General features: G+C 36.6%; 1 protein-coding gene across 2 annotated transcripts in view; it reads left to right on the forward strand.

The window, feature by feature from the left end:
* HPSE2 (heparanase 2 (inactive)) overlaps positions 1 to 26,667 on the forward strand; it is a 641,446-nt gene that overhangs the window by 368,907 nt on the left and 245,872 nt on the right. Inside the window, exons 4-5 of one of the 2 annotated variants that reach the window (XM_055119266.1) lie at positions 9,930 to 10,103; positions 26,228 to 26,399. In XM_055119266.1, coding sequence (XP_054975241.1) covers positions 9,930 to 10,103; positions 26,228 to 26,399 — 346 coding nt within the window. The remainder of the gene's footprint in view (positions 1 to 9,929; positions 10,104 to 26,227; positions 26,400 to 26,667) is intronic. The other variant, XM_055119267.1, reaches the window with a different exon arrangement.

A 26,667-nucleotide genomic window follows, 5' to 3' on the forward strand; every position in this document is an offset into this window, starting at 1 on the left:
TTTTTATAAAGTAGTTCACAATATTTGATTACATTTAATATTCAAACACCAATCCCACCATCATTACACATTCCCACTACCATATTTCAGATGTTTCCATCTCAAAACCCAGTCCTTGCCTCAAAGCAGAACCGAAATAACTTATTTTGTGTTGTTTATGATGAATAAACTGCTGAAAATGCTCCAAAGAACTTTCCTTAGAGGACAGTATGTGAAGATTGTTGTATTTCACCCAGGGACCATTAAACCTGTCTATAAGAGATTACTAATGTGTTGTCAAGGGCAGAACCTGTGTGTGCTTATATAAATATATATAACCTATACACACATACATATACATATGTGTGTATATATAATGTACATATATACATATATATAGGTTGTCTTCTGCTTTAAAATCAAATTTGGTGCATTGCTCTTGGAGTATGAATGGTGTGAGTTATGACATGTTGTGTGGCCACAGGACTATGCATTTTAAAAGTTTCAATACATATGAAAAAAGTCCCTGCCCAGAGGAGGTTTAAATCTCATGAGGATTATCTGATCTAAAATATCTATGGCCATATCAGGTTTACAACAAGAGATTGCAAATTAAATGGAAAGTCATTTGTGCATATAGTAATAGTGGCTAAACCACAATAATTAGATTAGTTATCATTGAAAGCTATATGAGAACAAGTCCTATCTACCCCTTGGACTTGTTCAGAGAAAGAAAATTGATCTGAGAATCAGATCTCTAATTCTGTACTCAGCCTGAGATCTGACATAAAGAGTACCAGAAGCCTAGGGTTTATAAAATTTTTATAAAATTGTATTTAAAAATTGGAATTTTTATATAATTCCAAGAAAAAAATAGAGACATAATAATAGAAAATAATTAAATTTTTGGAGACATAGATTTAAAAGAAAAGAATAATTTACTGAATTAAATATTTCTTTCTGATATACCGAATACCTTTGCTGAATGGAACTTCATAGACCTTGGCTAGGATCTCAGATACAGCACATTAGGACACTTACATGGAGAGCAGGCAAAAATACAAGTTGAGGACCTCCACAGAAAAGAAAAGGAAATAGATCTTCCCTATTGAGTCATAATTTCCTGCTGGCCTCATTAGCTTACCGGAACCTAATGGAAAAACTGTTCAAAAAGACAAAAACTCATCTTCCTAAAACCCTCTGATATCAGTTTAATATATTTTATTCAGAGTTACAAACTCCTAGCAATAATTCCCATACTCAATCAACATTTTCTGCTATTGGGTTTTGTTTGTTTTGTTTTGTTTGTATTTGAGTCACACCCAACAATGCTCAGGGATTACTCCTCATCCTGTACTTAGAAATTACTCCTGGCAGGTTCAGGGGACCCCATCGAATTCTGGGGATTGAACCTGCGTCAGTTGCATGCAAGGCAAGTGCTCTACCTTGCACTTGCCTTGCATGCAATTGTTAGAGCACTTGTCGGGACTCCTGATAATAAGTACTATCACTTCAACCCCTGTTAGTGATATATTTTTATCACTAGAACTCATACATGGAAGATTACTTTGTAAAGCTATGAGATGGGACATTTAAAAAATGTTTATATCCAGTCTTATAGTGAATAAAATTTAAAAAATTATGAACATCTGATTTCCATTAGGCACAGTTCTAGGATAGCCTTTATCACCTGACCTTCATATTTTCCACTGTAGCTTATGGTTGTGGATACTTTGGGTCTCTAGGTATTAGCGCATGGCCAGTTACCTTAGTGCATGGCCAGTTACCTTACTAAGTATTTCTTAAAATATCTAGATGTTTCTTTTTCTTTACTTTAAAGTCACTTAAGTAAATACTATTAGTCCCGTTGAGCCTGTATAATATACGGTGTAACAGTTTCTTCCTTTAGAAGTGGTTGTGTCTTCAGTCAATAGTTCTGAGTCTGAACTAGCAAGGAATCGGGACTTCCCATTTAAAGCAGCTGTCATCAGCCTCCTGCTCATCCATTTGTGTCTCTTTGTAGCTGTAGGTATTAAGTTGTTGCACAGCTATTGTTTGCCTCCTGTGTACCCTGAGGGATAACGTCCTCTGTTAACCATCCTGGACTCCCCGCTGATCAGACTTACTTGGCTGCCACTCTGACACTAATGGTAATTATAATAAATGTAGCACCTGAATTCCTCACAGTTAACCGCCACAGCCCTGGGACCCATATCCACGTGGTAATTAACATGTCCATAAATGACCTGCAGATCTGAGCTCTTTCTGAACTTCTTAATAATAGCATGTCTCTCTCCTTAGCATGTACATTTTGCTTTTTTTAAAAAATAAATTACTTTAATTTTAAAAGTCTTTTTCCTTTGCTGCCCTCTGTTTTATTATTATTTTTTGTGATGATGTACTGGGATGCATTTCTATAGCACAGCGGGTAGGGTGTTTGCCTTGCACGTGGCCGACCTGGGTTCGGTTCCTCAGTTCTTATCGGAGAGCCCAGCAATCTACCGAGTGTATCCCGCCCACACAGCAGAGGCTGGCGAGCTACCCATGGCATATTCGATATGCCAAAAGCGGTATCAACAAGTCTCACAATGGAGACGTTACTGGTGCCCACTTGAGCAAATCGATGAGCAATGGGATGACAGAGATACAGTGTCAGGGCTACAGATGTACTGGGATGTGTTGAGGGGGTCACATACACTTAATATGGTGCCCGCTGGGGTCACACACTTAAGTTGTGGTCACCATATTCTTTATTGCCCTGGCGGGATGATATCCTTTAGGCTCTTCTCTGGATCATAGTCATCTGTTGAGTAGGTCTCCTGACATTATTATTATAACCATTGTAGCATAGCTATTTCCCTCAGTGTCTTCTATCCCCCTTACCTGCCGCATCACCTGTCAGGGTGAGACAGGTATTTACATTTTGTTCAACATAGCCATTACTGTTTCCAGGCTTCTGAATGTCATCTCAGTATTTGTTTGCCCATTTCTTAGGATCCTGGCTGTAGTGTTAAATTCCACGTATCAAGAAAGCTATCCCAAGTTAGTCTTGACCATTCCATCTTAAGTGTTGTCCTCTTTGATCATAGTTCTTCAAACTGCAATCCCAGCATTACACACCGGTAGTTCTCACAACTCCTTAACTGCAGTTTCTTAATTTTCTTACCTGAGAACTGCTAGGCTTTACTTCTAGTCATCAGTTTGGACTAAAGTAGAGGAAGTAGTGCAACTCCTCAAGAGGCCCTGTTCTCTTCTGCAGTATTTTCCATGTAGGGCAAGTGCTACCCCTTCAATGGGAAGATGGACAGCCTTAGGGAGGATCAAGGAGATCTTCAGTTCTGAATTCTGGGACATCTTTGTCCCTAGTTCACTGTAGGATAACATAGCCTCAGGTAGTTTAGGTTTATTGGGTTACTCCCATCACAGTGCTCCCGTTCCTCTGTGTTTATTTGTAGCTTCTTTCTTAGTGTTCTGTTGACTTGTAAATATTGTTTTTCTCTTATCCTTGAGTCCTTTGCATAGTTTAGTCAGAGCAATGTCCTTTTTGTATGGACACAGGAAGACTTAGCACATGCTACGCTTTTGTAACCTGGGAGCCATTTGACTCTACATGATATTTTCCTCCTGGGCATCTATTCTCTCGGCCTAACCTTCAGTTGCCCTTACTTAGAGAGGACAGAGCTAGGAGTGCGGGAGATGAGAAAGATGGGAGATTGAATAAACGGTAACTAATCAGCAACCAGCTTGGTCCTCGTTCTTCCTTCGCCTGTCCTTGGCCAACAGCTGTCCCGATCCAGCCCATACACAGCGGTTCCAGAGCACCAAATGTGGGCGGTGAGACAGAGCCGCCTGGAGAGCCCGCAACTGCACATGCCCTTCAGCGTGCATAGTTTTTTACTATGTTTTTTATTTCATAAAAATGTTTTTATTTCATATTTTATTAAAAGAAATTATTTATTTTATTTTTTACATAGTTTTTATTTCAAGATGCAGTGTCTTTCCAACCAGAACCCTGATACTGCCTTAACAGACTTGTCTTTATTGAGCATACAGATGGCTCCAAAATCTTTGGCTTTCTATTTAACTGTGTCTGATACAGACACATAAAACCTAACAAATCACCATCTACTTATTGTCTTTAACTTCCTTATTTCAATTAGCATAGCCACCTTAAGTTCCATCTATTTGGATTCAAATAGTACAATTTCACCTTTTTTTTCCATTTTTTAAATGGGAGAGTAGTATTTCATTGAGTATGTACACCACATGTTCTTTATCCTTTTATCTATATATGGCCATGTAGATTAAGTCTGTGTTTTGGCATCTATTATGAATAATGCTGTTGTGAACAAAGGGTTGCAATTGTTTTTTAATTAATGCTTTTATTCCTTCAGATAAATACATAACAATGACAATACCTAATCATATTATATTTTCATTTTAATTTTAAAAATAAATTCTCCCAACATTTTCCATAAAGGCTACACCAATTTAGATTCTTACCAACAGCATACCAAGATATTTTTTCTGAACATTCTCTCAAACACTTTTTGTTTCCAATCTTTTGGCATAGACATTTCTAACTTATGTGCAGTGATGTCTCACTATGGGTTTTTTGTTTTTGAGGGGCCACTCCCAGTGATGCTCAGTGCTTACTCCTGGCTCTACAATCAGGGATCACACTTGGTGGGACTAGGGGGTCTTATGGGGTATCAGGGATTGAACCCTGGTCAACAACATACAAGGAAAGTGCCCTACCCAATGTACTAGCTCTCTGTCCTTTCATTGTGATTCTGATTTGCTTTTATCTATTTATCTATCTACCTATCTATTTATACCATCATAGCCATATATATTTCCATACCAGTTTATCTTTGTATTTGTTTTTTTGAGGGGGAACCTGGGGACCACACATAGTGGTGCTCAGGAGTTACTCCTGGCTCTGTACTCAGTAATTACTCCTGGTAGTACTCAGAGGACTGTATGGGATGCTGAGGAATCAAACCTGGGTCGGCTGCATGCAAGGAAAATGCCCTACCTGCTCTACTATCTTTCTGGGCCCATACTAGTCCATCTTTACATATATTTAAAATTATGTTATACTCATATTTGGAGTTCCAGTCCATCTGCACAGGATTATTTAAAGCTGTTTTTCCTTTTCTTATTTGGCTTCCCTTTCCATCACATAGATTCTTTATAATTTGTTCAAATAATCCCCATTTAATAGGTACTTGATTTGTTGTTCAGTTATTGGCTACATTATTTTTTTTATTTTGGAAAAATTTTGAGGTATATATGTAGGAACAATGCTCAATAGTGGGACTACATGTTTTAAGGGAATATACTTTTTTTTCTATTTGCAAACTATTCTCTGCAGATAGTATTTCAACGTTTTATTTATAGATTTTCTTTTGATTTGTTTGCTATATCCAGAGAAACCTTGGGCTGATGAACTGAACCAGAGCACTTAGCTCACTGAGCTTGCTCTCTGAAACTTATTTGCATCTTTTGAAGTTAGCTTCTTAAGAGAACATTTCTCAAAAGCAATAATACATTTCCTAAAATCATTCTTAGCCTCTTTGACCAATATCAGTATCTCTTCTACTTTTTCTTCTGTCACCATTTAAATGGGCTTGCGATGGGATCTAGTGGTACCACTATAGTTACTACCATTCATATTTCCCTTTAGTTAAATTGATTAATGCAATAGTTGCACTCTAGCCTAGATTCTTCTGCTAGTATTGTGATTTCTATTCATAGACATTTCCCAAATCTCATTTTCCTTCAATAGTTGTAGTCAAATTATAGACATTTATGGTGATTCCCTTATGACCTGTTTAGTTTCATTGCTCTGACTAAACTGAAACTATTTATCTTATTAAAATTAGCACTTAAAGATATATTCACTCTTTCTTAAATAGCTATTTCCCTCCTAGGCAATTTCAAACTGTTCTCTTTTAATAGTTATAATTAAAGTGGTCTTTTTTACTGACTGTATTCACTAATTCAAATGGTTTCCTTTTAACTGATGGTTTCTTTCTGAATTGTAAGAGGCAGAATTGTTTCAGAGTTCATCTAATTTTGTTTTCATATTTCCTGGCTTTTAAAAGACATTCCTATGTTATTATAGCCTTTACTCGACAATCACCTATACCTCATCCATAGAAGTAACTCCAAACTGAACACTTAAAACAACCACTATGTTATTTGGAGGCATTCAACAGTATGGAGTAATAGACATCCAATAAGAATATGCTATAATGGATAATGATCAAGGTTGGATTTGAGTTCAGATGAATTGTAAATGGCATTGAATGGACCTAAATAGCACTGGTTAATAGTCAGGCATTTACTAAGGTTTATTGTGTACCAGACATCAAAATGGTGCTAAAAAGGAAAGAAAAAGAAAAAAAAATAGACATAATACCTTCTCTTTGGTAGTTGCTCCTGTCTGCCTTCCAGAGGGAGACAGGGCTGAACATAATTATTGGTGTAACCACGAGACAATAGAAAGTTGAGAGATCAGAGTAAGGACCAAATGTCTCTGGGGAGTCAGGGAAGATCTCACAGAGGAAACCATTGACTTAAGCTACGACAAATAAAGAAAGGAGGAAGAAGGCTATGTCAAGCAAAGATAAACTTTAAACAACAGAGAATCATGAAATAATATAGATGACCAAGGAACTCTGATAGAGCTCAAAATTTTCTGGACACCTATTTGAGAACTCTTTGTTCAAGTAGAGGTGACTATCACACAGAAAATAGCAGCTCATTTCTTTTAAAGATTCCACCTAATTTTATTCATTTCCAAATGTGCTTTTTTTTAAAAAAAAAAAACTAACAGTAAAGTATTTCCTTTCTGATCTTTTTTTCCTGAATGTCTAAAGACTTGGACACATATGTGATCCTTACCCCTAGTCAGGACAGTATTGGTAACTCCCAAAGGGAAAGAAGCTGGTAATAAGGGCAATAGTGTCAGTTTAATCTGTTTGTGAGAATGCGGACAAATCCTATCACAAGGACAGCAAACTTTGAACTGCAGCATCCTTGAGCAAACTCAGTATTTCAGTGTTAGTCCCTTGAGACCAGCTGCCCTCACTCCTCCACACACAACAAAAAACAAGGTACACAATGGGAAGGGACCATGATATCACAAGTTTGATGTCTTTTGTGTTTGTATTTCTAAAGCATGAAAAAATAAGCGCAGTAAATTCTTGTTCTATGTGTATAATTAGTCTTAGAAAAAGGCCACTTAAAGAAAACTATTATTTATATTCAATTTTATTTTATTTTATTTTAGTTTTTGCTTTTTGGATCACACCCGGCGATGCACAGGGGTTACTCCTGGCTCTGTACTCAGGAACCACTCCTGGAGGTGCTCAGGAGACCATATGGGATGCTGGGAATCGAACCCAGGTTGGCCGCGTGCAAGGCGCTACTACCCGCTGTGCTATTGCTCCAGGCCCTATATTCAATTTTAATGCAAAGTTCTTTGGGGTTTTGTTTTGTTGTTAGTTATTGAGATCACACCCTGCTGAGCTTTGGGATGGGAGCCATCCTGGATGTACTCAGTTCACCAGCCCCTGCCCACTCCCCCCACCCCCGACATGGATCTGCAAACCCAAGGCCTATACACAGCATGCAACTCTAACTGTTGAGCTGCATCACCAGCCCTAGGATACACAGGTGTTTTAAGATTTTATTTTATTGGGGATTAAGAGGTAGTATAGGAGTTCAATCACTTGCTTTACATGAGGGCATGCCTCTTTTAATCCAGGCATCTCATGATCCCTGAACTGTCCTGAGCACCATATGGAAGAAACTCCCTCCCCACACCCCTGCAAAAGTTTTTTTATTATGTAAATTAAACTAAATAAATATATTTCAATTTCTACTTTTCATTATGTACTTAATTATCTGCCATTGTAACTGAACAAAATGTTGTTTAATTAAATTCCTGTTCTGCACTCAGGAATTACTCCTGGGTATTTTTCTGATAAAATAATTTAACTCATGTGACACAATAAACATATTAAAAGACTTTAAACTAGGACATCCTTGATATTTTAATATCTGAATTAATTTTGAGGCATCTACTTAGTTATCATCCTTGTGTATTTTCTCTTACTTGACTGATCCAATAATAGTTTTAACTCTGTATTTGCATGTGATTAGAGCAATTTATCAGACAATATTGTCACTGATGTCATGAACTCCTGCCTCTTTTGCTCAGATATGCAACTCAGTTTGCCAATATTCTTATATTGATTTTGTATTGTGTTAGAGGAGTTGAAAAATGTCATTGACTTGATATGGCCATACAGGATACTGTTTAAGTTAGTTTTTGGTTACACAGTGAGTATTTTTGGTGTTTTGATATTTTAGATGACTTTTCTTTTCCTGTGTATCTCTTTAACTCTAGTATAGTCTTCTTAAACTTTTGGGGGGCAGAAACGACACTTAGTGGTGCTCAGGTGAGGCCCAACCCCTATTCCGACCCAATGCAGTTGAAGTATGCTAGGTAGTATGTAATAAATGTAAGAATTGGTATTGGTACCTTACATCCTAGGGCCTTGGTCTCTTAGAATAATTTCTTCCAAAACCCTAAGTCACATCTAGTGGGGTACTCCCTTAGTGTTCACCAGACTGCATTTGGAAAACCAGTTTTGGATAATTAGGTAATGAATACCAGAATAATGTAGGTCTTGTACATAATTTTTTTAATTTTTTCTTTTTGGGTCACACCTGGCAATGCTCAGTAGTTACTCCTGTTCTGCACTCAGGAATTACTCCTGGTGGAGCTTGGGGTACCATATGGGATACTGGGGAGTGAACCTGTGTGGGCCGTGTACAAGGCAAATATCATACCCACTATAAAATTGCTCAGGCCTCCTCCTGTATATAATTTTTAATCTGAAATTTTTTATTCTTTTTAACTTTAAAAATCATATTGATCATATTTTAGGAAACTGCCTAAAATGACAAGACTTGTATGTGTTTAATAGAAGAAAAAGAACATGCTAAAATAGAACACTAATCAATAGTTCAGGGATTCTCTAATAAATAGAGCTGGCTGATACCAACAGAGAACTTAAAGAGAGCAATAGAGAAGATAATCTGAGCAGGAAGATGTTCAGTAGGGGCATTATAGTTTAATAGTACGGACCTTGGAATTCCGAGAGAAAAAGGATTTGAAAATCCCCCAAGTTTTGAGGAGTGAGTGAAACTAATGAGGATGATTGTGGGAACATAAATCTAACAGGATGGGAAGAATCTCAAAGTATACTGGCAAATACAGACATTGTAAAATTACATGCAAGTGGAAAAGAGTGTCAGAATAAGAATGGTGGCAACAGAATAAAGAAATGGGATGGGAATGGGACACGTAATGAGTAGAGTTGATGGTATTTGGCATCAACCTGAAAGTGAACACATGTCTATTAATTATTATGGTATTTTCATTCTCAGAAGTTAGAACTTTTTTTTAAATATTAGAAATATCAGAATTGAGTGAACTTATTTGGAAGTGCTAGTAGGCTGAGCTACTTGCCAAGACTTTACTAGTCATCTTTCCTGGCCCTGCTTCCTGATATTATTTCTACCTTGTAATTCAGGAACACATATCAAGCAATGCCAGCTCTGATTTTTCTTTCCAAGAAAATTAGAAAGCCACTTACTGCACGATATCTTTCCTTCTTTCAGTATTAGCAGTTCAAAATTTCGTTAACAATAAAATATACCATAAGTGGATGTGGTTTCCAATTTGCAGTCTTTCTTTTTAAAATCACATTGAATTGTAGCTCAACTCGACAGTCACTCTTAAAAGACTGACTGTGTAATTCCTACTATAGGACACTCATAGAAAGGCTTTATTTTTTTTGTTATAACTAGTGTTTCCTTTTGTTTGACTGTTGTTTTGAAAGTTACAAGCCTTCTCTGCTTCCTCCCAGCCAGGTCTCTAGACAAACTTTATAACTTTGCTGATTGCTCTGGACTCCACCTGATATTTGCTCTAAATGCCCTGCGTCGCAATCCCAATAACTCCTGGAACAGTTCTAGTGCCCTGAGTCTGTTGAAGTACAGTGCCAGCAAAAAGTACAACATTTCTTGGGAACTTGGTAATGGTAAGTAAGGATATTATTTCTTCTTAATTGACAACATAAAAGTAAAAATAAATTGGGATGTAGTCTTGGTCAGATCACTTAGATTATTTGGAACTGAGTTTTTCAGATAGTAAAAGATCAGTAGTGAAGGATAGTAAAATTCTGACTTCACTCCATTTGCATCAATAGTTATTTCTAGCTACCTCATTCTAAATGTGGGGGAAATGCTGTATGTTATTTATAATTAGCATATGCCTATTAAGCTAGGGGGGAAACTTGTCGACTCAGCCTAAGCTGCATTTTATAATTTTTGGTTTAAGGAGTACTCATTCTATAATATAACCCTGAGAACAAAAGTGTTAGTCAAAAGTACCTGGAGACTGCTAAATACTGTTTGCACTTCTTGAAGGTTGATACTAAATCTGTATAGATTTTTATTCTAACAGTGTTTTTAGTTCTGCATGTTTATCTTTTGATTGAGATAAGGTTAGATTACACAACTGTGTATGTATGTCTTAAGGTTATAATTTCATGTCTCCTCAAAAATATATGTTGCCACAACATAAACAACAACACCCCCCAATATCCCAGACCATTGGATGCCCTTACCCACTAGATTTAGGAGACTAAATGAAAAACATCTGTGAATTCAATTAATTACAATCAACATACCTTTTATTTGAGAATATACTTTATTTTACTTTTATATTTCTCATGACTTTTCATTGAAGTTAATTGCATTATGTCATCAATTTCAATAATGAATTATTTAAAATTAACATCAATATATGCATCATTAAGTTTTCCACTAAAAGTTCATTCTGTCATACAGATTGCCATGTACTTGTCTCCTTTATTTAGATTTACCTTCTTCCTTCCACCTTCTCTTGTCATAGAACTATTTGGTCTTAGAACTTACTGCTATTCTTAAACGTTTAGAAACCTTCTGTAACTTATGTAACTTGTGATAGCACAGCAGGTAGGGCATTTGCCTTGCATGCAGTTGACCCGGGTTCAATTCCTCTGTCCCTCTCGGAGAGCTTAGAAGCTACCGAGAGTACTCTACCCGCATGGCAGAGCCTGGCAAGCTACCTGTGGTATTTGATATGCCAAAAACAATAACAACAAGTCTCACAATGGAGACATTACTGGTGCCCGCTCAAGCAAATCGATGAACAACGGGACAACAGTGCTACAGTGCTGTAACTTGTATACCAACAAAACCTGAATCTGTTGTTAGCTTAATGCATTGACCTGACAATGACTTCTTTGTCAAGACATATCGACAAGATTTAGAAGAAAACTTGCTTCAGTTTTCTTAGCTTTGGGTGCCAAATATGCATATGATGGTAACTCTATATCTCATCTGAAAGTTTGAGTCATGGAGTCCAATTGTATGACACCCAGGAAAAAGGAAAACTATGTAGAGAAGGTGGAGAGACAATGGTAAATCATGGAAGGCAGGATGGATAGACTGAGTACAGAGAACCTTTAGAGTTAAATTTATCCAGTCACTGTAAATGTGGGTATGTGGCATAATGCATTTTATCAAAATCTATTCATTGTACAACACAGAGTAAACATGAATGTAAACTATGGACTTTATAAATATGGGATTCATCATGTCTAACAATTATACCCTACCAAACAAAATGTGAATGAAAAAAGAAAATGTGTATATGTAAAGAGTATAGGTGGGGTTATATAGAAAATATACTAAGTTTTCAGGTTTTTTGTAAATATAAATTGTTCTAAAAATTTTTAAAGTATTAAGTAAAAATATATAAGCCATGTTATATACTTACTTATTGGAACTATGTATATCAGGTTATTTTACTTTCTATTATATACAATCACAGCAGAGCCTGGCAAGCTACCCGTGGCACATTGGATATGCCCAAAACAGTAATAAGAAGTCTCACAATGGAGACATTAGTGGGCCCGCTCGAGCAAATCAATGAACGATGATGGGACAACAGTGCTACAGTGCAACAGTGCATTATAGAAAATAGAAAAATCAATTAAAAATAGTATTGGGTAATTGATATGAATAGATATTTCTCCAAAGAAATTTTGTAAATAACCAATAAGTATACAGCATATGCAGAAGCTTAATATCATTAGCCATCAGGGAAAAACAAATAAAAACCACAATGAGCTCACATTTCTTATTTACTAGGTTAGCCATAATATTTGTATTTCTTAAAAGGAAGATTTAGAGCTGCTAACAATGATGTGGAGAAAATGGAATCCTCACAAAATGCTGGTGGGAATTTAAAATAGCTTGACCATTTATAAAATAATCAGAAAGTTTTCTCAAAAAGTTAAACATAGGGTTATCATATGACTTTGAAATTTCATTCCAAGGTATATGTTCAAGAGAAGTGAAAACATGTATTCACTTAAAAACTTATAGGGAAACATTCATAGCAGCATGGATTTTGATAGTCAAATTAATCTTTTTAAATAATAAAAACAACCCAAATATCCTCCAGTTGGTAAATGGATAAAATCATCGTATGATATTGACATATGATAGACAATTGTTAGACCATAAAAAGCAATAAAGTACAGCTAGAGTTGACAGTACGAATGATCCTTGAAAATACTGTGCTAAATTAAAGAGCTCGGTAAGAAAAGATCATTATATGATTCTCTTTGTATGAAAGACCCAGAATAGATAGAACCATAGATATTGAAAAAAAAAAGGTCCTTTTTTGTTTTGTTTTTGGACCACACCTGAGGATGCTCAGGGATTACTTCTGACTCTGTACTTAGGAATGACTCCTGGGGGTGCTCAGGGGATCATATGGGATGCTGGGGGTTGAACCCAGATTGACCACAGCCAAGGCAAGCACCTTACCTGCTGTACTATGGCTCTGGCTCCTGATACAAAAAAATAGTACAAAGAAGTTGTCTAAGGGAGTGGTGGGGGTGAGGAGTGACTGCTAAGAGGCATAATGTTTCTCTTAAGGGTGATGGAAGTGTTTTAAAGTTTTTACTGTGATGTGGTAAACAGTTCAATTATACTTAAACCACTTCTTCTATATGTTAATTTGCTTAAATGTGTAGTATTAATTTATAGCTCAATACTGCTAGAAATAGAGAATGTCATTGTTTTATCTTAAGGACATATAATTTGCATATTCCTTGCTGAAGATTGGTGGCAAAAAATTAGAGTATTTCCTTCGGAGGCTTACTTTGTGATTATCAACAATATTGTCATTCTACATGTTTATGGCCTTTAATTTATGTAGCACTTCCCAATTATTTTTCATTTGAAATGCAAAGCACTCAAGTTCCTAGTAAAGCAAATATTATAGAGGTGACAAAATGGATTTAGAGAGGTAATACAAATCACTAAGGTAGCAGTGATTTCACTTATAGCAGTGTCAAGTCTATGCCAAGAACATTGAACTTCTACCAGAAAGTGACATGCTTTTGAAAACTTCTCATTTTTAGTGATATTGGCATGTGATTTATCCTGAAGGATGTTCCATGTGCACTTGAGAAGTTTTTGTTTTTTCTTGGAAGTACAGGGGGCCATATTGGACAACCCTGTGACTATTTAGCCAATATGTTTCTGATGCATTTCTGTATGAAAGCAGTAAACTAACAGAGAAAAAAAAAGACTAAATCCCATTACAATAATATAAAAACCAGATAATTGCTTATATAGGAATAAACTTAATAAATGAAGTAAAATGCTTCTACATTAAAAATTATAAAATAAATAGAGTAAAACAAAAAACATGCAAAGACATTCTGGGTTCATGGATTGAAAGAATTAACATTTCTTGAAATAATCATCTTACCCAAAGCCTTCTATAGACTCAATGAAATCCTTATAAAAATCCAGTGGCATTCTTTTAGGGTATAAACCAAATATAATGTAATTTGTATGGAACCACAAAAGTTCCCAAATAGCCAAAGCAACTGTAATGAAAGAAGAATGAATTGAGTCAGAAAGAGAGAGACAGACATAGAAAGATTGCACTCATCTATGGTATATAGAATAACAGAGTGGGAGACTAACACCCAAGAACTGTAGAAATAAGTACCAGGAGGTTGACTCCATGGCTTCGAGGCTAGCCTCACGTTCCGGGGAAAGGTCAACTCAGAGAAGCGATCACCAACTACATTGTAGTCGAAGGCCATGTGGGGGAAGGGAGTTGCGGGCTGAATGAGGGCTAGAGACTGAGCACAGCGGCCACTCAACACCTTTATTGCAAACCACAACAGCTAATTAGAGAGAGAAAACAGAAGGGAATGCCTTGCCACAGTGGCAGGGTGGGGTGGGGGGGAGATGGGATTGGGGAAGGTGGGAGGGACACTGGGTTTACGGGTGGTGGAGAATGGGCACTGGTGAAGGGATGGGTTCCCAAACTTTGTATGAGGGAAGTATAAGCACAAAAGTGTATAAATCTGTAACTGTACCCTCACGGTGATTCTCTAATTAAAAATAAATAAATTTTTTAAAAAAAGGCAAAATTTGGGGTACTCAGGGGGTAACTGGTAGTCAAATGTATGCCTTGCATATAAAAAATCCTGGATTAAAATTCTGCAGTATAAAAAAAATGAGAAAAAGTAAAAAAAAAAAAAAAAAAGAAGAATGCAAACGTCACACTCCAAACTTCAAACTTTACTACAAATCTATAAACATAAAAACAATATGGTATTAAAATCAGAATAGACACACAGAGAGTGCAATGAAATTGCAAGCCCAGAATTAAATCCTCGTGAATATGGACAGTTCACTTACAACAGAACAAAGTATAAAATGATGTAAGAGAAGTCTCTTCAATAAATGATGCTGGGAAAACAGCAAATGGATGAAAATGGACCACTATCTCACACCATAAAAGAAAGTTAACTCAAAATTGATATGAAAGTTTCACATTTTACCCACAGCCATAAATTACATTGAAATAAAACAGAGGCAAAATACTCAATAACATTGCTTTCTTTTTATTTCAGGAAGTTTTATTAGATCACTGTGAGATACAGTTACAAACTTGCATGATTATGTTTCAGTCACACAATGCTTGAGCACCCATCCCTTCACCACCATGCATTTCTGCCCATTTCCCACCACCATTGTTCCCAGTGTCCTACCCGCCACCCCACCCCATCCCACTCCCTGTCTCTGTGGCAGGTACCATCCTTCTTACTCTCTCTAATTTGGGGCGTTACAATATTGACTCTCTTGATGGATTTGGGGATTCAAATATAATGGCAAAGAAGACAAAAGCAAAAATAAACAAAAGACTGCTACACACTTAAAATAATTGCATCTGTTAAGGATCTTTAAATTTTATTTAAAGCAAGTGGTTCCCTGTTGGATGACAGAAAATATTCACACAACATACATCTGACAGAGTAATATCCAAATAAAAGGAATTCAAGAAGAAAACTATAAACAAGCTCATTTTGAAAAACAGGGACAAGATTTGTGCAGGTATTTCTCCAAAGAAGGTATATAAAATGGGGGAAAAAACTTAGTAATTACTTATTATTAGAAAAATTTAAATCAAAGTGGCAATGAGATATCATCTAATACCTGTGATAATGGCCTATGTCACAAGGCCAGAAGCAGCTAGTGTTGGTGGGAATGTGAAGAAAAAGGAACCTGATACACTGTTAATGAGAATGTAAACTGATCTAGCCCCTATGCAAAACAGAATGAAAATTTCTCAAAATACTAAAATTTCATCTACCTTGTGATTCAATAATTCTTTTCCTAGGTATCTATGCAAAGAACACAAAAATACCAATATCGTAAGATATATGCACACCTGTGTTTATTACCATAGCCAAGATATGGAAACAACTCAGGTGCCTAATGACAAATGAGTGAAAAAATACATATCACACGTACGCGTGCGCATGCACACACACATGATGCTACTCAACTCTAAGAATTAAAGTCTTGCCATTTGAGACAATAGGGATGAAACTGGAGGAGTCATGTTAGGGGAAATAAATCAGAAGGAGAAAGACAAATATCATATTAATATACTCACATTTGGGTACAGAAAATCAATGGGGAAAAATCTAAAAGAAAACAAATTCTTAGACTCTGACCTCAGAGCTGAGCTACCAGAAGGGAAAAAGTGTGAGGAACCAAAGGAGGGAAGGGTCCTATGGCCAGTAATGGAAGGATATCAGCATTTAGTTGGTGTGTTGTGGTAATGTGTATTTAGAAGAGGGAAATAATGTTTTATTTATTTACCAATCTGATTTATGAACATTTTCTCTACTTTTTTCATTTATGTTCTTGCCAGAGAATTGCTTTTCTTGTTTCTATCAAAAAATGTTTTCATTAATATTTTTGTCATTTTTTATTTTAATTTTATTGATTTCTGCTTGAATTTTTATTTACTTAATATACTTACTTTGGGATCCCTCCATTATTCTTTTTCTGATTTCTTGAGGCATTCTTTTTCTGATATCTTGAGATTAGATAATTTGGGGGCATCTGTTCTTTTCTGATTAATGTGTTTAGTACTATGAACTTCCCTCTGAGTACAGCTTTTGCTATGTCCTTTAGATTCTGGTAGTTTGTTTATTCATTCTCATTTATACCCAGGAATCTATTTTTTTAATTGTTTGTTTCTCTGCACAGATAAAATTAGAGGCGCCTAGGGCCTGATTCTATGCTCAGGGATTACTCCTAGCAGGGTTCACATTATGTGTGAGGGGATCACACCTGATTTGGTGGTGCGGAGATCAAACCTGAACTGGCAACTTGAACGACAAATACCTTACCCACTTCCTTTTTGACCCAATAATATTTAGAATTACATTGTTAAACTCCCAAATGTTTGAGTTTTTCCTAGCTTCTGTTTGTGGTTTTATTTCTATCTTCAAAGTATTGTAACAGGAGAGGATATTTGATATGATTTCCATTGTCTTAATTTTATGGAGACTTTGTGTGTGTGTGTGTCCTAGTATCTAGTTTTTCCTAGAAAATAATCCACAAGCACTGGAAAAGAATATGTATTCAGGTATTTGGTAATGGAAAGCCCTATAGATGTTTAGAAAGATGATCTATTTCTTCTGGTTAAGACTGCTATTTTCTTATTTATTCTCTGGTTGATCTATTTATTAAGTTATAGTATCACTGTATCACTGTAATCCCATTGCTCATCAGTTTGCTCGAGCGGGCACCAGTAATGTCTCCATTGTGAGATACGTTGTTACTGTTTTTGGCATATCGAATACGTAGTGTGGTGTTAAAATTTTCTAAGAGCTATTGTGTTGGTGTCAGTATTTTTCTTCAGACCTGGTGGTGGTTGGTGTACTACCAGCAGGCCTGATAAAGAATCACTTCAATGATTCTTCATTTGTTTGATGCATCTAGGTTAATGAGTGTTAAGTCTCACTGATGGGTCTCTGATGACTGTCTCTGATGGGACAGAGGTCTTTGTGGGACAGGCTGGTCCCCTTGGTACTCCCTCCTAGACTGCTTTCCCAGGCTGGAGATTTGGTTGGATGTCTACGTAGGGTGTTTATTAGGAGGTTTTGGTTTTTGTGTATGTATGTTTAGAAAAATGTACATTTTTCTTTTTGCAGCTGGCTAGCAAAGTGTCTAGCATTGTTCACTTAAATGATTATCCTTCCCTTATTGAATCCTCCTGTGACCTATGTCAAAAGCAGTTTGGCAAATATTAATTCCTGTACTCTTAATTCTGTTCCACTGATTTTTGTGCTTGCTCTGTTTTTGGTCTGCCGTCTTGACTACAATAACTTTAGGACATTATAATGAATCTTGACATTGAAAAGTATGTATTTTAACTTTGGTTTTTTTGTTTTCAAAATTGTTATCCTGAGTATTTATTTTTTCACGTAAATTTTCGGATTATTTTTTATTTGTTAATAGTTTTAATAAAGTATTTGAATTTTAATAAACTTTATTGACTTCAACCTATTAATTTGTGAAGAACTTCAGTCGTAACAATACTGAAACTTTCAATCCAAGAACATAGATTATTTTCATATTTCAGGGGCCCAGGGGGTTGTTGCTCAGGGCTTTCTCCTCCCTCTACACTCCATTATAACTTCTGGCAGGCTTGGGGGATGATATGTGGTACCAGGGATCAGATCTGGGCCAGCTGCAAGCAAGGAAAGCACCTTACCTATTCTACTATGGCTCTGGTCTCTAAATATTTGTCTTATTTATTAGTTCCTCTCAGAAGTGTTTTTAAATTTTTCATTATACAAGTTTTGCATTTGTCTTGTTGAATTTATTGCTTAAAAGAATTTTTTAGCCAATTGTGAAAGGAATTATTTTTTTCTTTTATTTTTGTTCTCTGCATTAGTGTTTTCAAAACTATACTTGATTTTATATGTTTATTTATACTCCAATGTTGCAGAACTTTTTATGTAATATTTTTTCCTAAATATGCAGTGAGCTCATTAGGATTCTCTGTAGATGAAATTTTTTTCTGAGAATAAAGACAATTTTAATTATTTTCTGATTCCATTGCTTTTTATTTATTTTCCTTGTTTAATTACACTGGAACCTTGTCTTGTTCCCAATCTTGGTAGGATTACAAGATTTCAGTATTTCAATATCGAATATTCAATATCATAATACTTGACTATTTCACTAGCAAAAATAAAAAGGTTTTCTATCTCCTTTGGTTCTTGTGGTGCTGGGGATCAAACTCTCACGTCGCTTATGCAAGGTAGGTGTTTCACCTCTTAAAGCTATCTCTACAGGACTAAGTACTTAGATTTTTATTATCCTTGCTAAAATTATTCAATTAGGACTGGAGCGATAGTACAGCAGGTAGGGCGTTTGCCTTGCCGACCCGGGCTCAATACCAGCCCCCACCCCCCACCTCCCGTCTTGGAGAGCCCGGCAAGCTACCAAGAGTATCCCGCCCGCTGGCAGAGCCTGGCAAGCTACCATGGAATATTTGATATGGCAAAAACAGTTATAACAAATCTCACAATGGAGACATTACTGGTGCCCACTTGAGCAAATCGGTGAGCAACAGGATGACTGTGATACAGTGATACAGTGAAATAATCCAATTGGGAGAGGATTAGACAGTAGTATCACTGTATCACTGTATCACTGTCATCTCCTTGTTCATCGATTTGCTCGAGCAGGCACCAGTAACGTCTCCATTCATCCTCCTCGTGTGTTAGTGTAGCCCGATGGCATATTGGGGGCTCTTTCAGGGGCAGGGGAATGAGGACCATCATTGTTACTGGTTTTGGCATATCAAGTACGCCACAGGTAGCTTGCCAGGCTCTGCCATGCAGGCGGGATACTCTCAGTAGCTTGCCAGACTCTCTGAGAGGGACGGAGCCTTTTGGGGTGGCCTCTAATTGCCTTTACATGTGTTCCCAGTCTACTGAATGTAAGCTTTTGATCGACTGGCATGTTGTAGCGGTATGCACACTGACAAACACGCACCTGCTTGTGTCTCTGGGCAACATCTGGGACATCTGCGGCTTCAGGTTGATCTCCTTGAGGTTGATGGAGTGCGCCCGGACGTTGTTGAGCAGCTGGTAGAGCAGGACCCGATCACAAGGAGTCTGTGCCAGGTCCAACACCTGCTCTGAGTCCCAGGTCACCTGGTAGTTGGCTGGCAGCACTCACAGTGGGGGAGCCACTGTGCCCACTGCCGCCACAACTCTAATTCCAACGATGCTGCGATTCGGTTCTTTATTTTTTTGGTTTTTTATTTCAACTTCTTCCTTCGGGTCTAGTTTTCTCCTCCTTTTCTTTTTTCTTCAGGATAGAAGTCTTGAAGTTTTGGCTGGAAATCTTTCTATACGTTTCATCATAAGCATCCTTCCCCCCCCCCCTTTTCCCCCTTAACAACAAAAGTCACTGTTCTCACTGTTCTGGAGACTTAAGTCAGGGATTGAGCTATTGCAGATCTGGTTGGCAGACCTCTACTTGGGCCCCTTTCCTTGGCTTGCAACTAGATCTTCTCTTTGTCATCACGTTGCTGTCCTTCTGTGTTTGTATCCCTAATGTCTGTTTGTGTTCTCAATTTTTCTTTTGAATTTTCTTGGGCAGTGTTAGGTTCAGTCAAGAAGAAACTATAGAGATTTCCTGTTTATCACCTGCCTCCCCATATGTACAACCTCCCTTATGATTGATATCGTCTGCCAGGGTGGTACTTTTCATGAACCTATACGGATACATCATAGTCACTGGAAATCTGAAGTTTACTTTATGGGTCACTTTTGAGTTGCACATACGGTGGGTTTGGACAAATGTATAACTCAGGTGTACAAAGTCATATTAGGTATAAAATAAACATTTAAGTGTAATATACTTTAGATTTCAGAGTTTGAGAACCTATACTATGTAATGAGAATAAGCATTTTGTTATATTTTACTAAAGGGGTTTATTTTTCTTATTTACATAGGTTAATATCCTATAACAATCACAAATTGGCTCTTACTGATTTATTTTCTGATCATTCCATTTGCCACCTCTTAAAGTTTTGTTGGAAAAAGTAATATAAAGTAAATTTGTTTTGTGCTTTAGTGGCAGGTTGGGGATGGGAGGGAAATGAGGATATGGGTGGAGAAAAGATCACCCTAGTTGTGTTGGAATACTAAATGCCTGAGACAACTGTATAATGAACAATGTTGCAAATCACGGTGTTTTTAATAAAAATAAATAAAAACAAAACCAAAAAACAAACCAAAGTAGTGTTAGAGTAGTTTCACTGCACGGAAAATATCATTTTGCTTGTTTAGCCTTGTCTTCTCTCCCCTACCTATGGCAATCACTGATCTTTTGCCTTCTCCAGGATTTTATATAGCTGGAATCATAAAATATGTATTTTTTTACCATAAGCTTCTCTCAGTGATACCAATTTACGTATCTTCCATTTGTTTCTAAAACGTGAGAGCATCTTGTTTTCTAATGTTGAATGAAATTCTATTGTCTGGATATAACAGTTATGTATTTACCTTTTTAGGTTGTATTTGTTACCTCTAAGTTTGGGCAATTATAAATTAATCTGTAAATATCTATATGCAGGTAATATGTGTGTGTGCATTTTTTGTTTGTTGTGTGTATAAATAACAAGAAGCACAGTTGTTGGATCTTATGGAGAGAGAATGCTTTGTCTTGTCAGAAACAATGAAACTTATTTTTTTTCATCCTCACCAGCAATGAATAAAACAGAATTCTGTTGCTATTATGTTTTAGCTAGCATTTGGGTGCTATACTTATTCTGGATTTTGGTCATTCTAATAAGTGTATGGTGGCATCTCATTTTATAATTTTATTTTATTTTGGTTTTGAGTTCACACCTGGTGATGTTTTTGGTTACTTCTGACTCTGCCAGAGGTCCCTCCCAGCAGTTCCTGGCAGACCATGTGATGCCAGGAATCAAACCTGGATCTCTGATATATAAAGTATGCACTCCAGTCCATTGACCCGTGTCTCTGGTTCAGTCTCTCATTTTAATTTGTGTTCTCTCATGACATCAAGTGGATCATCTGATCATATGCTTATTTGCTATCTGTATATCTTTTTTTTTGAGGGGGGGAATATATTAGGGCACTTAGTCCATTATTTAGTTGGCTGATTTTCTTACTGTTAAATTTTTTAATTTGCTTGTATGTGTAATAGTCCTATATACTTTAACAGTTATATTTTGTAAGTTTTTTCTCCCAGTTTATTTCTTATTTTATAATTATTTTAACATTGTCTTTTGCAGAGAAAACTGTAATTTTAAGCCTTCTTATTACTTCTTTAATAGATTTTGGCCTTTGATATTATCCATGGGCTGGAGCGATAGCACAACGGGTAGGGCGTTTGACTTGCACTCGGCCAACCCGAGTTCGATTCCTCCACCCCTCTCAGAGAGCCTGACAAGCTACCGAGAGTATCTTGCCCACACGGCAGAGCTGGCAAGCTAGCTGTGGTGTATTCAATATGCCAAAAACAGTAACAACAAGTCTCAAAATGGAGACGTTACTGGTGCCCGCTTAAGCAAATTGATGAGCAACAGGATGACAGTGATGATGACAGTGATATTATCCATATGTTTAATTGGTGTTATCCATACATTAAATTTTAATTTTCATTCTGTTCAAAATATTTTCTAATTCCCCTTTGTGCTTTCTTCTCTGACCAGTGGATTGTTTAATTTTCAAATATTTATAGATTTCTCAAATTTCTGTTTTGAATTCTTGTTTAATTCTGTTGTGGTTAGGATATACGTATCATATGGTTTAATCCTTTAAATTTACAAGACTTACTTTATGGCTTAGCATATGTCTTACCCTGAATGATTACACTGGAAAAGAATGTCTAACCTTTCCTTATTGGTCAGGGTGTCAGTTCTGCATGGATACTGATAGTGTTCTTCAAGTCTTCTTTGTTTTTGCTGATTGATTATCTATTGAGCTGTTCCATTGTGGAAATCATGATATTGAAATCTCCTAGACCTGCTGAATTTTCTATTTTCTGTTTTTCTCTTTCAACTTTTGCTTAATTGATTTTTGTGGTTAGTGTGTATGTGTTTATTTGTTCTATAATCCTGATAAGTTTATTCTTTTATCTTTATGAAGTGACTCACTTTTTTTGTCTTAAAACCTGTTGAATATAGATTGCTACGTTCAGATCAATTCTCTTGTCATTATTAACATGACATAGCTTTTTGTCATCCTTGACTTTCAATCTATTCGTGTTTTGAGTCTAAAGCATCGCTTTTTAGTTGTATATTATTTATTCATTCAGTCTGCTATTAATTCCAACTTATAATTGGAATGTTTATTCCATTTACGTTTAATGAAGTTATGGATATGGTTGAATTTGCCTTTGCTCTCTTGCTGTTTTCTATTTATTTCATAAACTTTATGTTCCTCTGTATCACCTTAAGTGCCCTTTTTGTGTTGGAGATGTTACCTAAGATGCCATTTTAATTACTTTTTTGTTTTGTTTATTATTTTATAAACAGTTTCATATTATATTACATTTTAACTCATTGAAATATACTTTAGCATCATACTGACTTAATTCCAGATACATATATATATATATATAAAATCTTTGCTCCAATGAAAATCCATTTATTTTATCCTTATGCCATTATAGATATTAGATCTGTAGATATAACAAGACCCACTGCAGATTTATAATTTGTCTTTCTGCCACCATTATCTGATTATTTGCTGTTTTAATGTATTCTTTGGGTATGGTTTTGAGTCATCGTATGGTGTTCTTTTCAACCTAAAGGACAAAATTTCCTAATTTTTTTCATTAAAAAATTTAATATAATTAATTTGTTTATAATTTGTTTATAATTCTTGCACAATAGATTTCATCCTCTTTTTCTCTGAAAATGTCTAAATTGGCTTTCAGTTTTGAAATATAATCTACTATCTATAGTATTATCGGTTGACCATTTAACTCAACATCCCACTGTCTTCTGATGAATACTCAGCTGTTAATATCACTCAAAATTTCCATTCTTGTTTGTTTGTTTGTTTGGGAGCCACATCAGTCCATGCCCAGGACTTACTCCTGACTCTGTGCTCAGAAGTCACTCTTAGTGGTACTTAGGGGATCATATAGGGCACAAGGGATCAAACCAGGGTCAGCTATATGCAAGTAAGTGCCTTTCCCCCTATAATATCTCTCTGTCCCTTAATTTTTTAAAATACCCTTTCTGTTTAGTTGTTATTTGACTAGATCATAACATCCTACTCAAATTCTTTATTGTTCTCCTTTGCTCTTTGAACATAATTACAGTAGCAGTTTTGATGTCCTCTTCAATGAGACAGCACCCATTGATCTCTTTTTTTGTTTGGTTGTTTATTGATTATGCTTTCCTAGTGCTTGGTTTGTTATCACTTTTGTTGTTGAGAACTATGCGTCTCAGATAAAGTTAGAACAACTCGTTTCTATATCTCCTTCCCATAGGTTGTGTGTGTTGTACTTTGTTTGTTTAATAACTTACCTAGACTATGTTTGTAGTCCCTTTTTTTTGTGCCATGTAGCTGGTGCTATCTTTTTTTTTTTAATTTAAGAAAATATTTATTTAATAGTACCCACATTCATCAGTGCCTGGGGACTTGGGGCCACACCCAGCAGTGCTGAGTCTGTTCAGGGCCAGTCGTGCTGAGACAGAGAGATGCTCAGGGGTCTCACCAGGGCCACCCCCTACAGTGTCCTGATGCTCTGGGAGAGACGAGTTTGTAGATCTGGGGATTGAACCCAAGGCCTCAAATACGTAAGGCATATGTTTTCTGCCACTTGAGATTTCTCCCTCACCCACAATATTATTTATTTTTAAGGCCAGCTTCTCTAGGGGCTGTCCCTGAGTCAGCATAGGTTAGTGGTAAGTTAATGATTGATCAGAGATGCTGTATGCATCAGGCCGTGACCACATCTACCATTTGCCAGTGGATCTGTGTCTGAGTTGGGAGATGCATTAAAAATTCAGATTTTTTTATACCTCTTGCCAATCTTTTTACCTTCTGCTGTGCTTTCTATGGACTCCTTTTTGAACGGACTAGTTTCACGTTCATATGAGAATGCGTGGATAACTAGTGCCCTCTCCAGTCTCCCTGGAGCACACACAGCCTTGCAGACTATCGGAGATTTGTGTGGATTTACCAAAGCCCATGGTTGTTATATTAATCCCCATCATTCTCTGTTAAATTTCTTGAAAGTGTACTGGTCTGTTGCTTCCTCCTATTCATGTTACAACCTCAAGCTAGTATAGATGCTAGCGATACCCGGGGAATGTGTTTTATTTCAAATCACATTGGCCACCCATAGCAGGAAAACTGTTAGATTTTAATGACTTTGATTTTTAGAACTACCAAGTTAACAGAAACTGGGTTGTGGCTTCACTCAAAGTTATTTTACCCAGTCACTTTGAGGTCTTTGAACATTAAGGCTTTCCAAACTTTTATGTGTAATGAGTACCTCTTTAAAACTTCATTACCATTTATGTTATTTTACAAAACCCAACAAACTATGACTAAGTCATAACAAATCATCAAAATCTCAGTGGTATTTTAGAAAATTTATTTTCGAACATTTAGGAGAACAGAAGTCCAAAATCAAAGCAATGGCAGAATTGATTACTCCTGAAAGCACAGTGAGAATCTATCCCAAGCTTCTTATAGCTGCTAGCAATACTGTTAGTATCCCTCCAAACTTTACTTCCCTGATACTTGCTCTTCTTTTCTGTAAGTCTATGTACCAGAATATCTCTCCTCTGCTCCACCCCCTCTCCTTCCTTCTACTCTTTTTCTCTCCTCCCCCTCCCACTTTATTTTATCAAGACATCAGTCATTTAATTTAGTGAATACCCTATTCCCATAAAGCCTCATCTGGACTAATTTTATCTTCAAAGATCCTACTTCCAAATATAGTCTTATTCTTAGGTTCTGAGTGTACTTAAATTTGGGATTTACTGTTTGACCCCATGGACTTGAATAAGGAACATACTATTTAATACCTTATGAGATATAACCTAAAAATCAGTACAGTTTGCTTCAAGGATTAATGATCTTTGGTGAAAAAAATTTTTTAGCATTCTCAAGAGTATCACTATGTCACTGTATCACTGTCATCCCATTGCTCATCATTTTGCTCGAGCAGGCACCAGTAATGTCTCCATTTTGAGACTTGTTGTTACTGTTTTTGGCATATCGAATACACCATGGGTAACTTTCCAGGCTCTGCCATGCGGGGAAGATACTCCTGGTAGCTTGCAGGGCTCTCAGAGAGGGGCGGAGAAATTGAACCCGGGTGGGCCACATGTAAGGTGAACACCCTACCGCTGTGCTATCACTCCAGCCCATTCTCAAGAGTATAAATGTTTATTGATTTTTATGGGAACAAGCTTACTCTACCATACCTTTCACTAAATTGCCTCCACTATATTCATTGTACCCTTTGTTTTTTAAATGTCTAGAATGAGAACCAGGGTATCAAAAAAAAGTATTACAGTGGTAAGGTGGCATTACACTTTTTTTAAAAAAAAAAACTTTGATGTTTCTTCAAGTCAAGCTAGGTACACACCCCTGTGTATTACTTTGTCCATGTTAGAAAAAGGCAGAGAGATCTGTGGACAGGAAAAGGTTGGCAGAGACTCATCCCTTTCAACTCTGACTTGCATGTCTGCTTTTAATCTAGAGCCAAATAACTATCGGACCATGCATGGCCGTGCAGTCAATGGCAGCCAGTTGGGGAAGGATTACATCCAGCTGAAGAGCTTGTTGCAGCCCATCCGGATTTACTCCAGAGCCAGCTTGTATGGCCCTAATATTGGGCGGCCCAGGAAGAATGTCATCGCCCTCCTAGACGGGTAGGTCAGATTATTTAGCTGCTCTTATAATATTATTCATTAAATGTAGTAAATTAATTTGTAGTTTGCACTTTTCCTAGTGACTTCAAGTCTTAAGAACAGATTTTTTATTTTTTAAGGTGGGTTCTCCCATACTCGATCAGCGTTTTTCCATCAGACAATGAAAGAGCATTTTACGTTAGGTCTTCCGTGGTTAGCAGAGTGCAGTGGAGTTGGGAAGAATACCACAAACTCGGATGGGTTAGATGCATTGTTTGGAAAAGCATGT

This window comes from Sorex araneus, chromosome 11, assembly GCF_027595985.1.
Source record: "Sorex araneus isolate mSorAra2 chromosome 11, mSorAra2.pri, whole genome shotgun sequence".
Classification (NCBI taxonomy): Eukaryota; Metazoa; Chordata; class Mammalia; order Eulipotyphla; family Soricidae; genus Sorex; species Sorex araneus.